This window comes from Pezoporus wallicus, unplaced genomic scaffold, assembly GCF_028554395.1.
Source record: "Pezoporus wallicus isolate ANWC-B61680 ecotype Strahan unplaced genomic scaffold, APGP_CSIRO_Pwel_v1 contig_7985, whole genome shotgun sequence".
In the NCBI taxonomy this organism is placed as follows: domain Eukaryota; kingdom Metazoa; phylum Chordata; class Aves; order Psittaciformes; family Psittacidae; genus Pezoporus; species Pezoporus wallicus.
In genome coordinates, this window is record NW_026636538.1 from 1,281,563 (window position 1) to 1,304,018 (window position 22,456).

At 43.9% G+C, this 22,456-nt stretch overlaps 1 protein-coding gene across 1 annotated transcript; it reads left to right on the forward strand.

Moving 5' to 3' along the window:
* The first annotated feature begins 12,112 nt into the window (after positions 1–12,112).
* On the forward strand, positions 12,113–14,785 carry KCNS2 (potassium voltage-gated channel modifier subfamily S member 2). The gene is made up of 2 exons (XM_057400535.1): positions 12,113–12,229; positions 12,984–14,785. Exon 2 carries the CDS (start codon positions 13,021–13,023, stop codon positions 14,452–14,454), a length of 1,434 nt encoding a protein of 477 aa, XP_057256518.1. The 5' UTR covers positions 12,113–12,229; positions 12,984–13,020; the 3' UTR covers positions 14,455–14,785.
* The last annotated feature ends 7,671 nt before the right edge of the window (positions 14,786–22,456 follow it).

Below are 22,456 nucleotides of genomic sequence, written 5' to 3' on the forward strand. Positions count from 1 at the left end.
AGTAAACTCATGCTGTCCATGACAGTGTTCAGTCAGGTTTTGAATATCTCCAAGGTTGGAGATGTGATTGTCTAGTAGAGTTTTGAATATCCGCAGGGATTGAGACTCCACAACCTCTCTGAGCTACCTGTGCCAGTGTATGACCACCACTTCAATTGACTATTGAAGAAGTCTTATGTTCTAATGGACTTCCCTGTGCTTCAATTTGTTCCTATTGCCTCTAGTCCTATCGCTGGGCAACACTGAGAAGAGCCTGGCTCCATCTTCTTTGTACTTCTTTACCTATTCAGGTATTTTATACACATTATTTAGATCCCCTGGAGCCTTCTTTTCTCCAGTCCCAGCCCTCATTATCTCTCCTCATACACCATATGCTCCAGCCCCTTAAATATCTATATGGTTCTTAACTGAAATCACTTTAGTTATGTCCATATCTCTTGCACTGGGAAGCCTAGACCTAGCAGACTGCACCCCTTTAGAAGAGAGACGATTCTTATTCTGCACCCATATGTACAGAAAATCAGCAGCTTCCCTTCTGGGAAATATTTCGCCTCTTCCATGTGTTTCATTCTTCACAGGTAGAGAGTTGGAATTCATTCTGAGAGTCACCTGGTGAGATATATTCCCTTGGAAAACAAAAGGCCAAAGCAACATACCTGCATTGAAGGTAGGCATACCAACTGCTCATCGCTTTTCTAAAGTTAGCTTTAACAAGTAGTCACAGCAATGTAGTCATAGTGACATGGATTTCAGTAGAGAACAGCTGTACAGTTCTGGGAATGTATATAAATTGCCAACCTTTGCTGAAGTCCGTCCTGGCCTGTCTTATTCTATCATTAACCGTAAGAACCAGAGGACAGCTAGTGTGAGAATGCTTCTCTGCACAGTATTTGCATGTTAATTGGGCTATGTAAGCAAAAACCTTGTGTCTTATTTCTCTTGGGATGACCTATAATCTTGGGCCAGCTTCCAGAAAATCTCCATGTCCTATACAGAGAAACCTTACCACTGTTGCTCCTCCGTCTTTGCCAAGTTGTGTCTCTGACACAAATCTACGCAGGTTAACACAGGAATTTAGTTAGGGGAATTTGATCTGTAGATAAGAGAAGGTTTCCTGGCTTTGTTGTTTGGCTACCTTGCAACAAGAATACCTATCTAGAGAGTGTTTCCTGTTACTAAAGGCATCGTTAAGGAATGTTTAATTCTTAGCAGAACTGCAATTCTTGTTCTACACAATCCAGATGATATAAATAAATAAACCATGAAATGTTCAGAGAAGACAAATCACCAGTCCATCAAAATGCCTGATAAATTAGTTCAACAGACTGGACCACAGACATATTCAATGAATCATCATCACAAAGAGTAAATAAATTCAGATTAAGCAAAACTTGATTGAATCATGCTGAAGTTTGGCACTTAACAAAATAGATCAGTCTGAAGTCTCACATTAGGAACACATAATCTCTTAAGATTTATGAGTGTTACTGCTCGCCACATATGTTTCTAGGTTACTGTTTGCTGTGTTGAGAACTGGATGCTCTGAGTGTACAAAGGTTTGCCTGCTTTTACACATTTCAGTCTCCAAGATACTAGTCTCCTTGTTCCCTTCTTTGGGGTACAGAACAAAGTTTCACAGCTGTAAAATTCCTGATTGCTTCCTTTCTCCCAGTAAAATTTCCAGTTTCTCCCAGATTGTTTTTGGTTCCATCTGATCATTCAATACTTTTTGCTAAGCAATTTGTAGCATGCTGTGATATAGCCAAAATGCAAATGGACTGAAAGCTGAACTCAGTCACTCTGGTTCAGCCATTGGAAAGAATCCTCAGCTTTTTAAATTTAGTAACACTGTTCTCACACACTGGTCATTAATCTATTGATAGGTGGAGACTAGGAACAGCATATGTCCATGGAAATCTTTTAAACCACAAATCAGGCGAAGAAATAACCTTCCCACTTTTTATCAATAATTATGTTTATTTAACATTTATATTATGGCAATAGCCAGAGGTCACAATCAGGGTGGAGATCCAGATGTGGTGACTGCCATGGAGATGGGAAGGTGAAGTTCTTTACAAAGCAAATTTTAAAATCATAACCACTTGAAAATCTGATGTCAAGTTGTCCCCAGGTGTAACAGCATAAAAAAACTCACATACCTTTATAACTAAGGATTTCTTTGTCCTGTAAATATTAGCTGGGGATAAGTTGGTATTATTAACCTTATTATACTAAGAGGTATAATATGCAGCAAAAGTTCCAGACTTGAACGGCAATCATATTTTAAAAAAAGCTTAAAACAACAAATCAGGATTTACCATTAGCATCATGGATTGTGGGTCAACATTGTCAAAAGCTGATACTTAAATAACCTGAGTGTTACCACACAAACAGCAAAGCCTTATGTCTTTATCCAAGCAACTGGGTGTATTTTCGTCTGGAAATACTGATCTTCCTCATGCTCCCTATCCCATATTTTACTAAAGGAAGTAACACCATCTTTGGAGGGCCCAAACGGCTATGTCCCAAGAGGTTACAATAAGGCTAGAATATGTCTGAATTTTAGGTATGATGTTCAGTGCAAGCCAAAGTGTGTTCCACATAAATACCCTTTACAGAAGCAAACAAATAATTATAATTAAAAAAAAAAACACAGAGAAAATTATTTTTGTATCAAAGTCCTGTTCTAACATCTAAAAGTGCTGGTGAATACCATACAAGCAGTGCATACACACACATGCATGCATACATTGATGCACATGCACAAATAGTGTTTCTCATGCTATGTTATGTCTCCATGATGCTAAGTTAACCCTTTAAATTAACCCAAACAATACTGAGAAGGGAGAGCACTGCTGTTTTCCCCACTGCTACACCTGGGAGAAGGACGGTTGAAGTACATCTTAGTGCACATTTTGTCCTAGGAAGTGCAGAGAAACAACCTGTAAAACCTGCATCTATGTCAAGCTCTCTCTAGAAAATATGGCACAAGGTGGACATACAAAAGAAAGCATGGCTATCCCGTGCACTTGGCAGGGGGGTACCAGGAAACACGAATGGGAGAACAAGAGACAGTGGAGCAGATCAGAAAGGAAAAAGGACCCACATACCAGTGGCACAGCACCACTGCATCGCAGTTATTTCCAGACACAGCAGCAAGACATCTGCTCTACTTGTGGCAGATTGTATGAGTCACAAATAGGATTTCACAGCCAGCGGCAAACTTGTGAGCCATAAAACCCACTCCCTTCAATTACAAAGTGATCACCTCCCAGGGATGTTGCAAGGCTTGATCAACTGATATTTATAGAGCGCTTTGAGATCCTGAGATGAAAGTCATTATAAAAGGCTACAGATTTTTCATAATGTTCATAGACCACCTGCTCAGACCAGAAGCATTCACTTTTAACATGCCTTGAGCCAGCTACCAATCTGATATCTCCACAGGAATTTCCTAAAACAGATGTGGCTGTCACATTTAATCTCTCTTTTACTAGGAACTCTGAGAAAAAGGAACTCCTGGAAAAGGAAATAAAACAAATTGCATTAAAACTGATGGTGAGAAGAAGCCCCATAATTCTGTTCCCACAACTCATGGATTCTCCATCTGTACCTTTCAGAAAGCTGCCATAGTGACTAACTGCAAGCTTCACAAATTAGACCTGACCTAGATTCAGTGACGTCTTTGATCAGCAGCTGGTTAGTGTAATATTCCAACTGCAGCGAAGTTCAGAAATGCTCCACAAAGCAGCCATTTGAAAAGAAAAACAAATGAAATGGAAATCAGGTTTTCCTGTGCTCACATGCTGGCCCTCACTTGACTTCATACCAAATGAGTCAGTCAGCGAGCAGAATGGTGAAGTTTAAACTACTGCTGTATTCTCATAATTCCATAGTACCCACTCTTGAAAACAATTACTTCATTATTTCCTCTTACTTCTTATTATAGGAATAACAAATGCTCTCCAGGAGAGCAAAGAAAAGCATGATTGTGAAAACCAGAGGTGGTTACAATTAAGCATATCATCGCTAAGTGCTTTCTTGAACTGAAGTTAAAAAATTTGAAGCTTAAAATCATGTTAGCTAAGGATAAAACAGTTCAGAGGCATTTTTTTATAATCTGATCGGAACCATATGAAACTCTTCAGATTATGTATCTGGACTGGCATCCCTTCAGAATAAGGTTTCCCATGATGTTTTGGACTTTCTGCATTGTGTATAGAAAATGAGCACAGATGTCCCAACGTGTTTCAGAAACTTTAAAACCTTTTGTTCCACAATAGCAGTGGGAAACTTTAATTAGAATCTTATTTAGTGATTTAAAAAAAAAAAAAGGCTTGTTCTTGTTTTAAAGATAATCCAAAAATATCAAAGTGAATCAAACGCAAAGGAAATAGTTTCTTGGCCATTCATACGCTAGTGAGAGATCTCTTAACAACCAGAATATATTTGGAGGCATGTAAGAATGCACACACTCTCAATCAGACCCTCAGATAGGCATGTCCAGCTATTAGCATAACTTACAGCCCAAACCGCCTTTGAGATACATTTCAGTAAAGCTACTATTATTGCAAAGTTACAATGGAAGATGCGGAGAAGAACTGTAGCTCAGTCTTAGTATGTTCAAAGGAGGTGGGGGAGGGTGCTCTCCCCTTCAAAAAATGAGGCATAAGCACTATGTAGGTTATGAAGAAGTTTTAAAATTCCTTTTGCTGTGTGGGCAGTTATTAAAGAATAAATGGTTAAAGTTGATTGTGTGTTTTCCACTAAGCAGAACTTTTTATAAAGCAAAACCCTATAGCAGTCGCAGTAATGTTTCTGCACAAAAATATTTCTCTTTGTGCTCTAGTTTGTTACAAACAGAAGTTGGTTAAACCACAGGTGATACCATTACAGAATCATACGAATCATACTTTGCTGGCATCACGTAACGGTCGTGTATCTCCCAGGTAGTGCCTTTCCAGGCAACCTCCTACAGATGTCTCACACGAGAGATATTTACCTTAAATTGCCAGCTGGCAAGCTCTGCATGTGGTGGTTTATGAGGCAATGGTGAATGGTCCACACATACTGGGAGAGAGCACAGCACCTGTTTGGCTAAGCTTCAGGAAACTGGTTGGGTATGATGTGCCTCTCACTCTTTCCCTTTTGGCAATGCTGGGCAGTGAGGATATACCTGTGCTGCAAGATTAGAACCAATCTTTTTCAGGTTCATGCTGTTATTTCTTTAGTCATCCAAGATCCTTAAGCTTCTTCACATTCAGGCTGACTTCAGAGGCAAACTGATCTTTTCTTGATGGAGTGACTTGATGGTCCTCTATGGTCAGTGCTGGGTCTTAATACTTACATTAGCTTTCTGAAATCTTTCCACTCAAATCTCAGACCTCAGCCAACGATCAAGTAGAGCTTTCTCCCAAGATAGAATATGGCTGCAGACACCAGATACTGCAGCATCAAGTTGTTTGGGCAGCCAATGAGGGGTGACAGCAGCAACACAGCCACGGAAAGCTGATAGAGCATCTTCTGCTCTGCCCCTCCAGAAACACCTTTGGGAGGTGCAGGGAATGTTGCTGGTATGCCTACCTTCCATTTCTTGTGTTTGTTTGTTTTATCTCATTCACTGATCTAGCCGGATGTTAAGGTTTTCAGTTGTAAAACAAATACATTTGGGTAGATGAACTGTAACTTTCTCTTATGCTTCCCTAATTATTTTTTTTAGATTAAGTAAAGATTCTCATGATTCCAACATCTACCTGGCTCACTGCAGACTAGCCTCATGCTGTGTGAATGCTGGCCATGAAATGATCAGTCTGTCCTTGCCAATATCCCTAGTGATGAAATTGGGCAGCAAAAGACAATGGCAGGCTGCCTGGCTGGACACTCCTGCAGAGCACCTGAGACAGGCCAGGCAGCACAGTGTGCTGGTGCTGTTTGCGCTAACAGGGTGTGAAGGGCGGTAGGGCAGGTCTCATGGCAGGATATATGCTGTATGGTATGACTATTTGGATAAGAAGAATTGGATACCCATCAGAAACTCATCCAAAGAGTTGGGAGGGGGATTCACTGGATAAAGAAATTGTGTTCAGCAGCAGAAGCAGTCTCTTCTGGGGGAATTTCAATGTTGCTGCTGTTAATTTGAAACACAGGATTAGCAAAGGGTCTCCTAGCTCCAAACTTCCTCAAAAAAAGTCAGGAATTGCCAAGAAAGAAGGAGGTAATACTGACACACAGGTCGGGCAGCGGTGGTAACACTGGAGCTGGTCCATCATTGCAACACTGAACAATCCTGACTTGAAGCTTACTAACCTGTGTAAAGTATTGCGTGGCCCTTTGCTTCTCTAGGATGTTAGACCTATGACCTTGGGTCTCATAGCTTGAGAGGTTCCTCCTGTCCTTCGACATGCTCATTTCATAATCAAAATCGGTTTTCCTCCCTGATTTAAATAGATGTAAGTTTGGAGGAGGTTCTCATGCTTTCTGAGTAAAATGTTTCCAAGTGAGGGTTGTTCCCCTGGGGTTTTTAATGGAGATGCCTGTGTCACAGATATATATCTATGAAAACAAGAAATTATCCTAATTATTCTTTCAGAATAAGGGTCCCAGATTAGCTTTGGGTGAGCTATTTCTCACTTGCATAGAGCAAGTAGTATTTTCCCTGTCTTCTTTAAAAGTGCAAAAAGAAAAACTGAGACAAAACACTGCACCATCTAAGCATGAGACATGTTCTCAGTGAGAGCAAATCAGCTGAGAATATATCTAATCTGGGGATCTGCCCAGAGGAGCTGTGCTGTAGCTGGGTTTCCCATGGCTTTGTTTTCTAGACACAGAAGTGTGAGAAGTCTAAGGGAAGAAACACATGGCTAAGTTCCAAATTCAAGTGAAATAGCCTTTAGATGCTCCAAGTCAGCTGACAGACAGCACAAAGCTAGGCTTTCTTGCCACAATTTAAAACTAATAGCTATGACCTGGATCCAAGCAAGATCCTCTTTCTCCTCATCTGCACTCAAGCAAATATCAAAGAGGTCATGCTCTTACTGACTGCACCAGTAATGATGGGAAAGTGACCACTGAACTGTATTGAGTCACCATCATGTATCCAAAACTACAGCTCTGAAACCCCTTCTTTCCCATTGCTTATTGCTACTGAAAATGCTTACTCCTGTAGCATCCAAAAGAAATATAGTTCTCAGAGTCAGCATAAACAAAATCAAGGTAGTGGAGCTGATCAAGCAGGTCACTTCAAAAGCACAAGCCCAAGTAAAATGCTCGTGTAAGCGTACACACTGCAGGCTCCTCTAATACATTGACAGTGGGGTCTGTAATGTGATTTATTTCACCCATCTCAGCCATCAGTTTTCAGCAGGGGACAGAAGGCTGAAATTCTGCAATCTATACTAAGCCAGTCACAATTATCTAATAATCCTTTTTTTCTTTGCACTCCGTGACTCTGGGATATGGTGGTTTAATCAAGGAAGACAACACTCCCCGCAGAGCTTGCAAGAGTAAATTATTATCATGTGTCCCTCATAGTTTAGAAACAGGTAGAGCAAGCACAACAGTGACAAAGCAGGTCAACTCACAACAAAAGGCATAATAGCGCAGTCATCACCGTAAAATTTCATTGCTCATGCAATCGGTGCACCACAAAAGATCAGTATTTTTGCTGTCAGCCAAAACTAAATGTTATTTCACGTTCAGTCCATGGTTCAGTTTCTTTAGCTGCCAGATGGCCTTTCTGTGGTCCACTAGAGTTCCACTCCATCACAGTATGAAAACAGAAAGTTCTTGTGTTTTCAGACACTGCTATCACTGCCTTGTAAACTTCTAGCTTAGTAAAGTGTTTGACCCTCCCCCGCTTTATACTGCAAATGCCACAAGAGCTTGTGCAAAGCCTTTGCCTCCTAAGAAAAGCAGACATGTCAGTCAGGGCACTTACAGAAGGAGCAGATTCATGGCACTTTTGAGAACAGGTGAAAGATCATGTAGCAGGTCTAATTTCAGCTTTACCTTGCTGACATGAAGGGGTAAGAACAAAGCATGTTTAGAAAGGTTCCTCCTCTGCAATATTCTCTCCCAGTCAGGGTTCTGTCAAATTTAGGCTGTACTCAGATCATTTATATAAATATCCCAGAGAGGGACGTAGCCTTTATGAATTTGTTTAAACACATTTTCAACTCACTCATTCTTTTAGACTTGGCAGTATTTTGCAACCATCCTTTTTCAGTATTTAAACGAGCATTATGTGCAAAGTGTTTTTATTTCTTTTAAACATATTCACCAATTGGCCACAGTCAGTATTTGAGGCAGTAGGAATGCTGTCATGAAAGGATCTCAGCTTCACTCCCAGCCTGTAAGGCTTGGCAAACTAAAACAGATTGTATCTATTGATCTTAAACTAACACATTAGGACTCCAAGATTATCCAGTCCATCTGGAATAAAAGGAGATAGTCAACAAGACTGTACATTTGAATCTGGCTCCAGGGCCAGAAGGGGACGTTCCAGTAAATATTAAGTTCAGACCGCAGTTCCACCTTCAGCTTAATAGATAGCTGTGTCCTCAAGTCCAAAGTGAATCTATCCACCATTCAAGTGGAAGTGCCAATAAAACCACTGACTTAGGTCCCATATCTTCCTTTAGACCCTATTTAATATTAAACGTCATTATTACATTCAATATTGATTATCACATGCAATTATTACATTCAATATTGATTATCACATGCAATATTAATTATTATATTCCATATTCAACATTCAACTTCATTAACACTGTAGAAGTAGCAGCAGTCACAGCAGGTTTTCTTCCACAGCTGACAACGTATCTAAGCTGTTGTGCTTGCGGAACAGAGTCCCTCAGCAGCATTAAACTCACTGCAGGGTAGTGCAGCTGCTGCAGTGGTGGCACCGCCAAGAGGGACCAGACAGAAGAGGTAGTCTGAGGACTACCTGGGCTAGGCTGCTGCCTAAGGCTGCTCCTTAGGCAGCAGCCTCCTACATCAAGTCGGTCACTAGCACAATGATTAATTCCACATTTCCTCACAGTTCAGGTCACCACAAGCCCAAAGCAGGGTTTACAGTCAAGCACTCTGCAGTTAGTTTATGTATCCAGACCCAGACCAGCCCTGATGGGCACATGTACATACCAAGAGCGTTTTTACACAGTGCTGGCTACTTCTCATCTTCCTTAAATGAAATCGTACCAAGAGAAAAAGCCGTCTCTCTCTCACAGTCTCAGAGTCAACAACTCTAACCAGCAAACCTAAAGTTAATTGAGCTTTTGTAACACCACCTCAGGGTAATACGAGTCACTCATTTATTAACCCCCTCCAACAGGCAATTTTTCACACTTCCTTAATTCCCAGCCCACCCCAGCACTCCTCCTGCATTCTCCCTGGTCTTAGAAGTGTCCACAGGGCAGTGGAGACACAGTGTTGGTATATGTTTATTCAATTTATTATTAGTGCATCCCAAAATTTGCTGTTACCTGACACATCACAAGCTCTTAGTGCAGAATTGACATATCTGATTCCTTTTGACATATCAAAGCAGATCTTTTGCCTTGGATTCCACCAGCAATAGTGCATCCACAGCAATTCATCCTGTACTTACTGCTGGGCAAGACAAAAGCACTAGATCAGCACCAGACCTGCCGTGTATCTGTGGAGCAGAGTGCAGAAGCACTCAGGTGTATTTTGGATTACTATCTTCGGTGCTGGAACCATTTTAGCCTTATTAGCAAAATTCTCTGGCTGAGCCAATTAGCCCTAATTACAGAGGCAGTTGTATTTGACTAGGGGGAGTTGTATCCTCACACAGCAGTATTACTTTGCTGTTTATCTCCAGTATCTCCGCATAAACTTCACTGTGCCTCTTAATGAGAAAATACATGTTAGAAAAGTGACCAGTGTTTTTTCCAGGGTACAGATAAGAGCAGAGATGGGTGAGTATGAGGCTGCCTACAATCCTTTTTCTTAGCCAAGTGGCTTAGAAGATAAGAACAATGTATAAAAGCTTGAAAATCCTCTAAATATATCTTCACTTAGTTTCCTCCAAAGCAGCAGTAGGGAAAAAATATCTAATCTAAGAAAGAAAAGTAATGCAATTTTTTTTTTACAAATTTTCTGATGATGTTTCAATATGTTTAAAGCCCTGACTAGATACCTGGGGTAGCACAGAGCTGGTGAAAGCACATAGACACCACCTGAACGCACCACCAGCAGCAGCTAACGATTCCTTGTATCATCACTAAGGAACATGAGAGATTTTTGTTCTAACAGTGAGTGGGAAATCACAGCAGAGAAGTTCTGTGAGCCTTGGGGAACAGGGAGGGGGCATCGAACTCAGAAATACCAACGTGAAGGTTCCCAGTCCTGTGTCCTGCCATCTCTTACCCCAGGCATTAAAAGCCAGCATCCCCAGTGAGTGTTTTGCCAGCAGAGCCCTGAGAGGAGGAAGCTGTCACAAACGAACCTAACAGCTAGGCTGCCAGTGGGAAGCGTGAGAGCTGCCTTTCTGGAGATGAAAAGCTGCTGTTACAGGAAAAGGCGCAAGTCCCCACTGCATTTGTGAAGCCTTCTCCCTGCTATGTGCAGTGTCTCTCCCCTGTGCACCCCTTCCCAGGAGGAAAAGAGCTGTGGAGACTGAACTGAGCGGCAGCAGCACTTTCCCTGCCCAGGAGGTCAGCCTGGTGTGCATAGTTCAGTGTGGAGTCAACGTCCTGTGAGGTGCCACTGGTCGTCTGGTGAGCACACCGAGACCCAGAGCCTTGACCCAGGGCATGTGCCACAAAGGGAGAGCCATGCTGAAGGACCAAGGGGGAAAGAGAGGCAGAAGGCACTCACCATCAAGAAAGCAAGGCAAAAGCAAGCACCACCCAAGAAAAAGCATGCAGGGGCAGCATCTGGAGCTTGTTTGAGGAACAAGCCGAAGGGGATGCATAGAGTTGGAATGCTCTGCCAGGGCTGGGGAAAGCAAGCAAGCCTTCGTTCCCCCCACCTCCGAATCCTGCAAAGCATCAACATCAGTCCACTTCCAGGAGCTGGACTCCGCATGTGTGGGATCATGAGTGAGCGCTGGTTATAAGCAGCTGGCAGGACATGATGTGGGTTAGCCCGGTACAAAGCACCTACGCTCTGCAGGGACTGCCGCCACTTCCCATAGCTGCCAGGACCAGCCTTAACCCCAGGGAAACTCGGCCTCCCGCCGGGCTCAGCAGGAGGAGGGAGATTACTTCACAGCCGCCTCCAGCGTGGGCAGACACGCTGCCATGGGTGACCATGTAATTAGGCATTACTCCACATGCCAGGGCGGAAACTGCCCCGCCAGGAGCAGCGGTGCGGGGCGGCCGAGCCCCTCCGCTCGAGGTGCAGCGGGCCGGGATTATTCCTCCCGGCATCGCTGGGCACGGCCGTGTGGGGAGGGCGCCGGAGGGTCGGCGGGCAGCCCCGGCGCGCAGCGCCGCTTCCCCAGCACTGCTTGCTCTGACGGGTCCTCCCCGCGCCTGACGGGGCTTCAGCCCCGCGGGGGCACCCCCGGCCCCACAGCGTGGGGACAGCCCTACCCGGGGCCCTGCCCGCGCTGCCGCCGGGAGGGTGAGGGGGCAGCGGGCGGGGTGCGGGGCTGTAGGCGTGCGGCCCCCCTCGGGAAGTTGTGCCGCTCGGGGCCGGCGTGAGGCAGGATCGCGGGGGGAGGAAGCCCCGGTTTGCGGCGCCGCTGCCGTGCCCGCACAGCGCCGGTGCGCGGGGGCAGGAGCGAGAGCGAGGAGCGGAGGCACCGCCGACACAGCGGCTCCTCCGGGCCGCCCCTCCTCAGCCGGGCAGCGCGACCACCGGCCCCCAGACACCCGCCCGCCTTCCCGCCGTGCGGCTGCCCGGCTCCGCGCCGCCGTTCCGCGCTGCAGCCCCCGACCGCCCGGCGGGGTCTGTCTGGGGGAACGTGGGAGCGGCGGGGCGGGCGGCAGCCGCGGGGGTCGTCGCCATGACGAGTGCGCGTGCCGCCGCCTCCCGCCGCTGAGCGGGGCGGCGCGCGGCCGCTGTCCCTTCAGCACCGCACCCCCACAGCCACCGGTACCCGCACAGGTACCGCCACCGGCAGCCCACCCGTACCGGCACCCCACCGGCAGCGGCAGCGAGGCGAGCCCTGGCGACCCCCGCGGGCGGCGGCGATGGCGGGCAGGGACCGGGGGCAGCAGGGCGCGCCGGCGGGGGGCCGCGGCCGCTGAGAGAGCAGGTAGGGCGGGAGCGGCGGGGCGCGGCGGGGAGGGGCGGCTCCCCCGCCGAGGGGCCAGAGAGGGGCGGAGGCGGCGGCGCCCCCGGGGCAGATGGGGCCAGGGCCGGGGCTCCGGCCGCTGGGGCGCGGCTGGGCGAGCAACGCGGGGGGAGGGGGGGGGGTGAGCCCGGCCCCGAGTGGCGGCAGCCTAGGGGCGGGGGTGTTGGTGTGGTGGGGCGGGAGGGGGGAAAGGTCCGGGTGGAGCCGGTCGCACAAAGGCCGTGGGTAATGGGGGGGTCGTAGGAGCGACAGCCGCAGCCCAGGTGAAAGGTACGGGGAGGGACTGGAGCCCGCAGCGGGAACAAAGAAGCCGCCCTCAGTGTCTTCAGTGGGAGGTGGGAGAAAAGAAAAACGAGGGGAAGGGAGGAAAGAGGGGAAAGGGAGAAAAATGGGGAAAGAGGGAAAGAAAAGAGAGAGAAAAGGAAGACAGGAAGAAAGGAAGTAAAAGAAAAAAATGAAAAAAAGTAAAAGAGAAAGAAATAAAAGAGAAAAGAGAGAAAAAGAGAGAGAGAGAGAAAGAAAGGAAAGAGAAAGAAAAAGAAAGAAACAGAAAAGAAAGAGAAAGAAAAAGAAAGAAAGAGAGAGAAAGAGAAAGAAAAAGAAAGAAAGAGAGAGAAAGAAAGAGAAAGAAAAAGAGAAAGAGAAGCAAGCATCAATATGTGAACATCCTGTAGATTTGCTCATCTTGCCGATGTACTGTGTAATTTCATTCTAGGTTTTTGTTCCCTGTACACCTCTGGAAGGAGCTCACTATGACAGGGCAGAGTCTGAAGGGTTTATCTGAAGCGAATTTTGAAGACAATGAGATCAGCATCAACGTTGGAGGCTTTAAGAAAAAGATGAGATCCAACACATTATTAAGGTTCCCCGAGACCAGGCTGGGCAAACTGCTGAGCTGCCACTCGAAGGAGTCAATCCTGGAGCTCTGTGATGACTATGATGACACCAAGAACGAATTTTATTTTGACAGGAACCCTGAGCTTTTTCCTTACGTGCTACATTTTTATAACACCGGCAAGCTCCATGTGATGGGTGAACTCTGTGTGTTTTCTTTCAGCCAGGAGATTGAATACTGGGGAATCAATGAATTCTTTATAGACTCCTGCTGCAGTTACAGCTACCATGGGAGGAAAATGGAGCCAGACCAAGAGAAATGGGAGGAACAAAGTGACCAGGAAAGCACCACATCTTCTTTTGATGAGATTTTGGCATTCTACAATGATGCCTCTAAATTTGATAAACAGCCATTTGGAAACATCAGAAGGCAGCTCTGGCTTGCTTTGGATAATCCTGGGTACTCAGTCTTAAGCCGTATCTTCAGTGTCCTTTCCATAGTGGTGGTGCTGGGCTCCATCGTGACCATGTGCCTGAACAGCCTCCCAGACTTTCAGATAGTTGACAGCAACGGGAACCCTGAGGAAGACCCTCGCTTTGAAATCGTGGAACATTTTGGTATTGCATGGTTCACTTTCGAACTGGTGGCGAGATTTGCAGTAGCTCCTGACTTTTTAAAGTTTTTCAAGCATGCCCTGAATTTGATTGACCTAATGTCTATCCTTCCATTTTATATCACTTTAATTGTCAACTTGGTGGTGGAAAGTAGTCCAACTTTAGCAAATTTAGGCAGGGTTGCACAAGTCCTGAGACTCATGAGGATCTTTCGCATCTTAAAGCTTGCTAGACACTCCACAGGTCTCAGGTCCCTTGGAGCCACCCTGAAGTATAGCTACAGAGAGGTGGGGCTTCTTCTACTTTACCTCTCTGTTGGCATCTCCATTTTCTCAGTAGTGGCTTACACCATTGAGAAAGAAGAGAATGAGGGGTTAGCCACCATCCCTGCTTGTTGGTGGTGGGCTACCGTAAGCATGACCACAGTTGGCTATGGGGATGTTGTGCCAGGGACCACTGCTGGCAAGTTGACAGCATCTGCATGCATCCTAGCTGGTATCCTAGTGGTAGTGCTTCCTATTACACTGATCTTCAATAAATTCTCCCACTTTTATAGGCGTCAGAAGCAGTTAGAGAGTGCCATGAGAAGCTGTGATTTTGGTGATGGCATGAAAGACGTTCCATCAGTCAACTTGAGGGACTACTATGCTTATAAAGTTAAATCCCTTATGGCCAGTCTTACCAATATGAGCAGGAGTACCCCCAGTGAGCTGAGCCTGAATGATTCACTGCATTAGTGTACAAGTTTGACAGCAGTTTGCATGAGAGCTATCAAGAGCTATGTTTGTAAATGTTTTCCTATTTGTCTTTTTTTTTTCCTAGAGGATAGTGTTGCTGACACTGCACTAACTTTGCACTTGAGAAACTAAAGACATTTCTATTGCAAGTTGACATTTTGCACATTTTCATCCTGTTGCATCAGTACTAAATGCTGACTTTTCCATACAAATGTTACCACTTCCATGACATTAGTGCTGGTGGTATAGTGATGATCTGTTGGTTTGTGCATTTCCTCATCTGAGCACAGAAATGAGCGTACTGAAGTGGAATAAAGATTCTCAGTTGTGACTCGAGTAATGAAAACATCACCCATCACCTGTACTGGTATCTGTACTAGTGCAGGACTTCCATGCATTTTATAGCAGTTTGAAACAATCACCTGTGAATCACTGACACAGGAACACTCTTCCACATCTTTCTGACTGGTAATTCTGATCGTCACGTGTCTGAAAAGACCTCTGAGCTTCACCTTTCAGTGGAAGTTTGCTTACCCTTGAGCATGTGTGTTAAAAACTGGGTGTTCTTGTTCTGAAATGTTTTGTATGGTAATATTTTTCAGACGCTCCTAAGCAAAGACCTACCTCTGCTTCCAAGATTAGGTCAGTAATGAAGCCCACCCTTCATTTTCAGATACCTACGTGTTGAAAGACTACATTTCCACAGGTGACTCTAGGTATGGAGGCCAATGACGACATCTCAGGTTCCCATTTCCAGAAGTGATCTGCACACAGCTTGGTTCCAGTGAAGCTGAAGATATGCTGTATTTCAGTCTGTCAAAATGGTTCTGAGATTAGACACACAAAACCGTGGGTTTTCAACAATTAGAAGCTCCAATTAAAATCTTGGATTTGTTTAATGAGGCGAAATATTCCCACATGAACAGTAAGGCAGCATTTTAGGAACTGACATTCATATACTGCAAAAAGACTAATTATAAAGATGCCATATGTGATGTTGAGCTATAAAATCTAATTTTATCAGGAAAGCTTGAAAGCAGGTGTTGATAGCAGACAACTCCATTAAGCTCTCTGCCAAGGAAACTCTAAGGAAAAAAAACCCAACCCTGTAAGTCACATTTTCCCTCAGAAAGGAATTCACAACTTACAGCTAAGGAAGAGTACAAGGACTTAAGAAAGGAACAGATAAAGAGAAAGAGCTCAATACTGCACTCACTGTGGGCAGATCCTCCTACCTGCTTCTGTGATGTAGACAATTTAAGTCCTTTCAAGGGCTGGCCTGTACTTTTTTCTTTATGTAAAAAAAAAGACATGAGAGAGCAGATGATCTAGGCTTCCAAGAGTAATCATGAATCTGCATAAACTTCTTTTCTGAGTGCTCAGTCTCTCCCCTTATGCAATTGTACAGAGATTAAACACTTGTGGCCGACAGGCAGAAACCACTGCTTTCCTCTCTTTATACTTCTAGGCATCTGTGATATAAAACAAACTACTGTCACTCTGGGGGAAGAACAGGATTTCTTTTCAGATCCTGCTGCTTTTTCACTCCATTTATTACATATAACATTCCAATTAATTATTTTTAATCTTTTTTTTTCCAGTTTTCCATGTGAAGACTGGAAAGCTTTAGAAAATAAATTCACACTGGTTGAAGAGAAATTAAAATACTAAAGGTAAAATTGTCATGTTTGGAAGCCTGTGTTTGTATACTGCAACAAGGAGTGGCCCAACTGGCAAAATAAAGCAAGAATCCCCTGAATAGGGGGAATCCCTTATTTAGGCTTGCTGACCCTGAAAATCAAAGAGTCATCTGCATGGCCCTGAAGGTAGACCTAGATAATCCAAACTAATTGTCCAAACTTGAAAGATTTTGCTAGTGTTTTCATTTCTGGAGGGCAAGTTCAAGTTCTCTGCTGAGTCACAGGCACAAATACAATAGTTTTGTCCCTGATTCATATTGCATGTGTGTAAACCATCATACACCTACAAACACCCATCCAAAACACAGCACAGCACTAGGTTGCCTGGTGGATTGACACGCCATGAAAGAAACTAGGGAAGGAAGAGATGGGCTTCTGCAGCACATACACTCCCATTGGATTACATGCTGTGAGGGTGGCAAAGTCTTGCACTGATGTCAAGGGCACTGCAAGTTCTCTCTAGGTCTGTTGGCTGAGGGCCTTGAAGAATCCAGCTCCAAGCAGTGGTTTTATCTCAGTTTCACAAGCAGTCGATTCCCAGAGTTGAAAGCCAATGACTTTCAGGGCAGTTACTCAAAGAGACCTGTAAACCTATTCCCTCAGCTGTTGCTAGTTCGGCATTGCAAAGGTTGGAACCAAACTTTGCAACACATCATTTCAATAACCTATAGCTTATCTTATGTTCTAGATTTATTATTATTCATAGGGCCAATGCTCTGTCATTTCTGCAAATATTGAATGGAATGTGTCCAAATTGTGTTTTACTAAAGAAAATGAAATACCCCAAGGAATTACGACTTTTATTGTACTGGTTGAAAGGAATTTATATTATTGCTTTTTTATATAAGTGCTTTGGATCAAAGACACTAAATAAATAAAGTACTGAAATTTAATATGTTCCTATTATCATGACAATGACTTTACACAGTACACAGGAATTCCCTTCATAAACTTAACTAACTCCAAGTTAAAAGTAGTCAGGTTTTTGCTCTCCCATTCTCCGGAAGAGCATTCCAGATCTGTGCTGCTTTCCAAGGCTTGTGCAACTTTCAGCATAATTTTATTAATGGCTGCTTTATATCAGTTGGGTTTTTTCCCATGCCACCACTGTTCTTTAGCTTAAATATTTCATTTTCTTCTTAGTGATTGCATGCATGCTCTATTTGTAGACAGCAATCACATGTCCTTAATGCTTATTTTCACAGAGTTATACCTGCCAAGCTTCCTTTTAGTTTTCTTTTTGGAAGTTGTATTCCCCTGGCCATTCTAGGAGATGTAGCTTTTTCTTTCTGTACCACTTCTGCTTAGATTTAATCTGTTTGAATATTATATCATATTGTATTGCTTTGTACAGCAGTTTTAATATTTGCTTATGACTAAGAGAACTGTTCACTGATGAGGATAATGATTGTTCAAGTTAAATGATGTCTTGGCTCCCTCAAAATATCTTGGTAAGGAAGAATGAAGCACACCTTTCCTGCCATTTTATGAAGTAACCTCTATTCTAGGGCTCAATCCAGTAAGTGCTGAGAATCTTCGTCTCTCATTAAAGGAAGTTACAGAAAAATGTTTTCAGTTTGAAGGAAAAGTTCAATCTCTCCAAAGCCTCAGCGAGGAGATGAGGTGGTATGCTGTTTGAGCAATTGTTGCTTTCACCAGACTTCTTCAATCACTCTTTGTAAGAGTGGGGCATTTTCACTTCTATAAAACAGCGGGTCAGCAATGAAGGATGAGAGGATTAATTGTCCACTTTCTCCAGCGATTGAAACTTGGAAACTGTTGTGGTCAGAAATCCACTTGTTACGGACGTGCAGTTTAATGAAGAACATTGCGCTTGGCATGTGCTCCTCCTGGCTTGCGACAGTCACCTTCCTGGCACTGGTGGAAATGTTGCTCCTATTCTCTTTCAGATGAGACCTTTGAACTGCTTAAATGAGGATTATGGGAATATTTCAAATGAGGCAACTTACTTACTTTATTGCCAGGAATAAACTGTTAGAGAATCTTGATTTCTCATACAAATTTAGGCTATTATGAGAGTTGGAGATGTCCTCAAGAAAGCAATATGTTATATTATTTTCCTGAGATATAAAGACTATATATAGATTGTGATTAAGCTTTTTATGTATGTTCAGATTTTGCATTATTGCCCGGTTTATTATTCACTTACTTTCATCAGTTGCTAATTCTCTCTTTCTCTGCAGACTACTTCATCCATTTCGAAAGCAGACTGTTTTTTTCCTCACATATTATCTATAGCATGAGCTGCTTAACATTGCAAAATTAAAAACAAAGAACTTCGCATTTAATTTTCCAACTTTAATACCTCCAGTATTTGTACCTTTTTGTATGGAACTCTATGAGACTGCAGGGAATGACTGTATTTGGTGCTCTTTGTACTGAGTTTCTTGTCCCAGTAGCATGTGACACACTCAAGAACTCAGCTTTGTGCCACAAAATGGAAATTAAATGCATAAAAAAGTATATTTCATCAAAGATTAAGAACTGATTTAAGTTTCAGGGTATTATATTTATGATCAAAGAGAAGCCTGGATCTCATTGTGAAGAAAGGTTTCTTTTAATCATATACATTCTCCTAACTGGTGGTCGTGATGGGGAACCCACATTTTTCAGTTGAGCAAATAGTGCAAGCTTCTTGTTCTCTACCTCACAGATTAGGGACTAAGCAACATAAAAACAGCACTTGTAGCAGCTAAATCAACTTGACATGACTTTTCATCTCCTCTCAAACAACCCCCATCCTTAGAGGCCCCAGCTGTGCACATACAAGAAGCAGAAAGACCTTAGAGTAACTGCCCTTGCTGTGCTAGTTACTCATTTCTTCTCACAATACTCCAGACTTTTGAATCTACCTTTGATGGTGCTTTCAAACAACATTCAAGCCACAGTCACCACTCCTATCCCTTGGTGAGGGGCTGTGCCAGAACTGTTCTTTTCTCATCATGTTATTTTTTTTTGTTTCTTTCCCAGTTTATGTGCCTGACTTCCCACTAAGTTACACCACAAATTAATTTGATCTCCTGTAACTTCAAGTTTCCCACTATTTAGGGAGGGCTCAAAGAATATTCAGTTTCTGAAGCATCTTTTACTGATTCTGCCTTTTCCTGATGCTTCTCGCCTGAGAATAATATGCTGGATTAACAATGGAAAAAAAGGCAATACATTAATACCTTATTCAAAGCAACAGTTCTCTGCTTAGTTGATTCAGAGACAGCTGTAATGTCTGCACCTTCAGAGCAATAGTTGCAGTTGTTAAGAAACATCACCCTGATTCACCTCTCATTTATAAAATGATGGGTTGTCAACTGGAGGAGGCAACCTCCAAACAGTCTAGAAACTGTTTCCCAAGCTAGCATGACACTGCTGACAAAGGTCTGGCTCTGGCATTTATTTCTCCTGCTAGTAGAGGGGATTGAGAATCATCTCACAGGTGCTGAAACTCAAACTGACCTCCCACCAGACCATGCAGAAAACTGTTTGCCTGACATCACCTCACCCTTTACACACAACCCTAAATCATGCAAGTCTTCACTTGGATAAATGCATGCACCTGGCTACAGGAGGCAGTGGCACAAATCCAACACTTCAGCTTCACAGAAGAAACATCAGCACCTCCCTCTTCTTTGTTTTTGCCTTTCAGGGAAAAACAGGGGCTTGGCTTCTCTCTGGTCCCTGCTCAGAAACAGCTGATAAAGGGATAACTTTTCAGGGATCAGAAAAAGTCTGCTATAAACCTGCCAATTTCTCCTCTAAATCACCCGAAGAGTTCCCAGTTTTAAATGCACAGTCCAGCATCTGCTTGTCATGACCACATGCACCGGTGCTCTGTGAGGTTCACAAGTCTGTGTGTTTCTGAGCAGACTGTTCCACTGATCACACCGCTGACCTTCAAAGAAAACCTTCAATCACATTTGGAAGATGAGTGGTACTTAAACATCTTTCTTTGCTTATGAGCAGCCACTGTGCTGCCCATCTAAATTCCTGTACCTCTTGGTCCACCCTCACAGTCTGTTTGTTGTATCCCAACGTGGCTACTCGTGCAGCCCCAGAGACATGCAATGAACGAATGGGTGATGTGGTGGGGTTGTAGCACAGCAAAATGAGTGGCTGGAGTTCCTGACTTAGTAATGTCAATCCTACCAACTTTCAGTGGAAACTGTCCATGTTTTGTGCCATTCTAGGAACTGTTCTCAACATTGATATCCAAGCATAGCCCCTTTAATGACCACCTGCTTAATTACCAAGTAAATTCTGATTTATTTCTATTGTACCAGTGCCTAGGCACTTCAGATCATGGGTTATCACCTCCATATGTTAGGTATTCCAAGTATGGCCAAAGATAACACATCAAAGATGTGATTTACTTTGGGGAAAAATCTGTTCTCTGTTTCTTTCATTTTCTTCCCATACCAAGGCACAGCTTCCTGCTGTTTCTGTTAGTATGATCCTTCTATAACATTTCCATCCCTACCCTGAAAACCCAAAGGAAGAAGGCCTGGATGTACTTTTCTCTGGTGGAGTGGTTCATGGTATTCCCCATGGAGCACACTCTAAAGAAGACAGCTGAAACCTGGAAAGCAGCAAGAGAGCTGGCCGTCCCCATCCAGTTCCCTCTTATGTGTCTACCCCTCTCTTGCACAGTCAGCAGAGAGATAGGCAGGTCTCCTCAGCAGGGAATGCAGCAGCTCCTTCTTGGATCCTTTTGTATTCAGCCTGGCAGGTGAGCTATCAGGTTTGACAGTCAGTTTGTGCATGGAGCTTCTCAGCTGCTGTGCTGGAAATGCTTTATAAATAGAGAGCAAATTTCTTATGGTTTTGGTGGCAAAAATGCACTGGGCCCTCCTTATACTTGTTAGTGGGAGCAGCCCCACTCCTGGCTCTCAGGTGCCTCAAGCACAATAAACTGGAACCGCGCTGGAGCTCTCACCAGTGGTACCGGGGCAGTGCTGAAGAGCACAAAGTCTCCCTCCTCAGTTGAGCTGTTACATAGCACTGGCCCATCCACCAGTACACAAAAATATGAATGTGCTTCCTCAAACTTGGCAGGAGCCTCAAAGCACTGAAACCATTGAACAAGCCAGGAGATGGGAGTCACGCTGGAAACAGGAGGTGGCAGGCGTTTCTAGGTGCATTTTATTTTCTTAGAAATCCCCTTAGATTCAGAGAAAGGTCAGTCTAGACATACCAAGAATATAGAAGAAAAAGGCTCTGACAGTTAATGCTTCCTGAAACAAGAGAGAATCACAGAATATCTGACAGTTTTCCATCCTGACAAAGCACAATTAAAGAAAGCAAAATGCATCTCACCATCCTGCTGAAGAAGGTGAGAAAAAACCCATGGTGAATGCAAGATTAGTCTAGGTTCATGGGCCTTTAAACAGAACATTAATCCTATACAGTTCAGAAAAGAAGAATAAACCTGACTAGAAAGCAAAGCTGCAGCTGGAATAGTGTTCAGATTCTTTCCTTGCAAAGTGCACAGGACAGCCATGACTTGCATGGTTTCATCTAGGGATCTGCACCAAACACCAGAGACCAGCACCCCCAGGTTCAGATTCCCAAATGTTTCAGCACAGCCAGGGTGTTAGCCATACCCCCCCTCAATCGCATCAGCAACAGGGAGCTCTGAACATGAGGCTGGCAGCCTCGTGGCGTTCTGGGATAAGGCCATGCTGCTTCTGTCACCGGCTGTGGTGGGGGAACACAGCAGCTGTCTGGGTCTGCAGCACGGTGCCAGCCCTGAGCAGCACCATTTCCATTGATCAGAACAGAAGCCGGAAAGCAGCTCAGAAACACAGCAGTGATCTCTTCTTCAGTGTGACTGAATGGTCATTCCTCATTCTAGAGCAAGCAGCTGAACTAAACATCTCAGTTCAGCATCTGCCTACAAATAAAATATCAGTCAAACACTTGGCGATTAAGACTCCCTCCTACTCCAGCTGCAAGATAGGACCCAACTGTCGTGTTTTCTGTGGAGGCTGTAACTGAAGTGCTATGAGATGTATAAGAATTGTGTCAGTTGATGGGCTGAATAAATCAATGGAAACACTTAAAAGGCTTCAAACTTATACCCACCCTTGGAATAAATTTGCATTAATTTTTGGGATGTGGATCCTGTGATCTTAGAAATCCTCAATTACTTATTTATCCCAATAATTACATATGTGGGGGATGTTTAAATATCTGGGTGTCAACAAAAGAGTTATAAATACACTAATTAGAAGAAACAGGTTTATCAAATAATAGAACACTTTACCTATTGATTTCAGCCACATCGCATT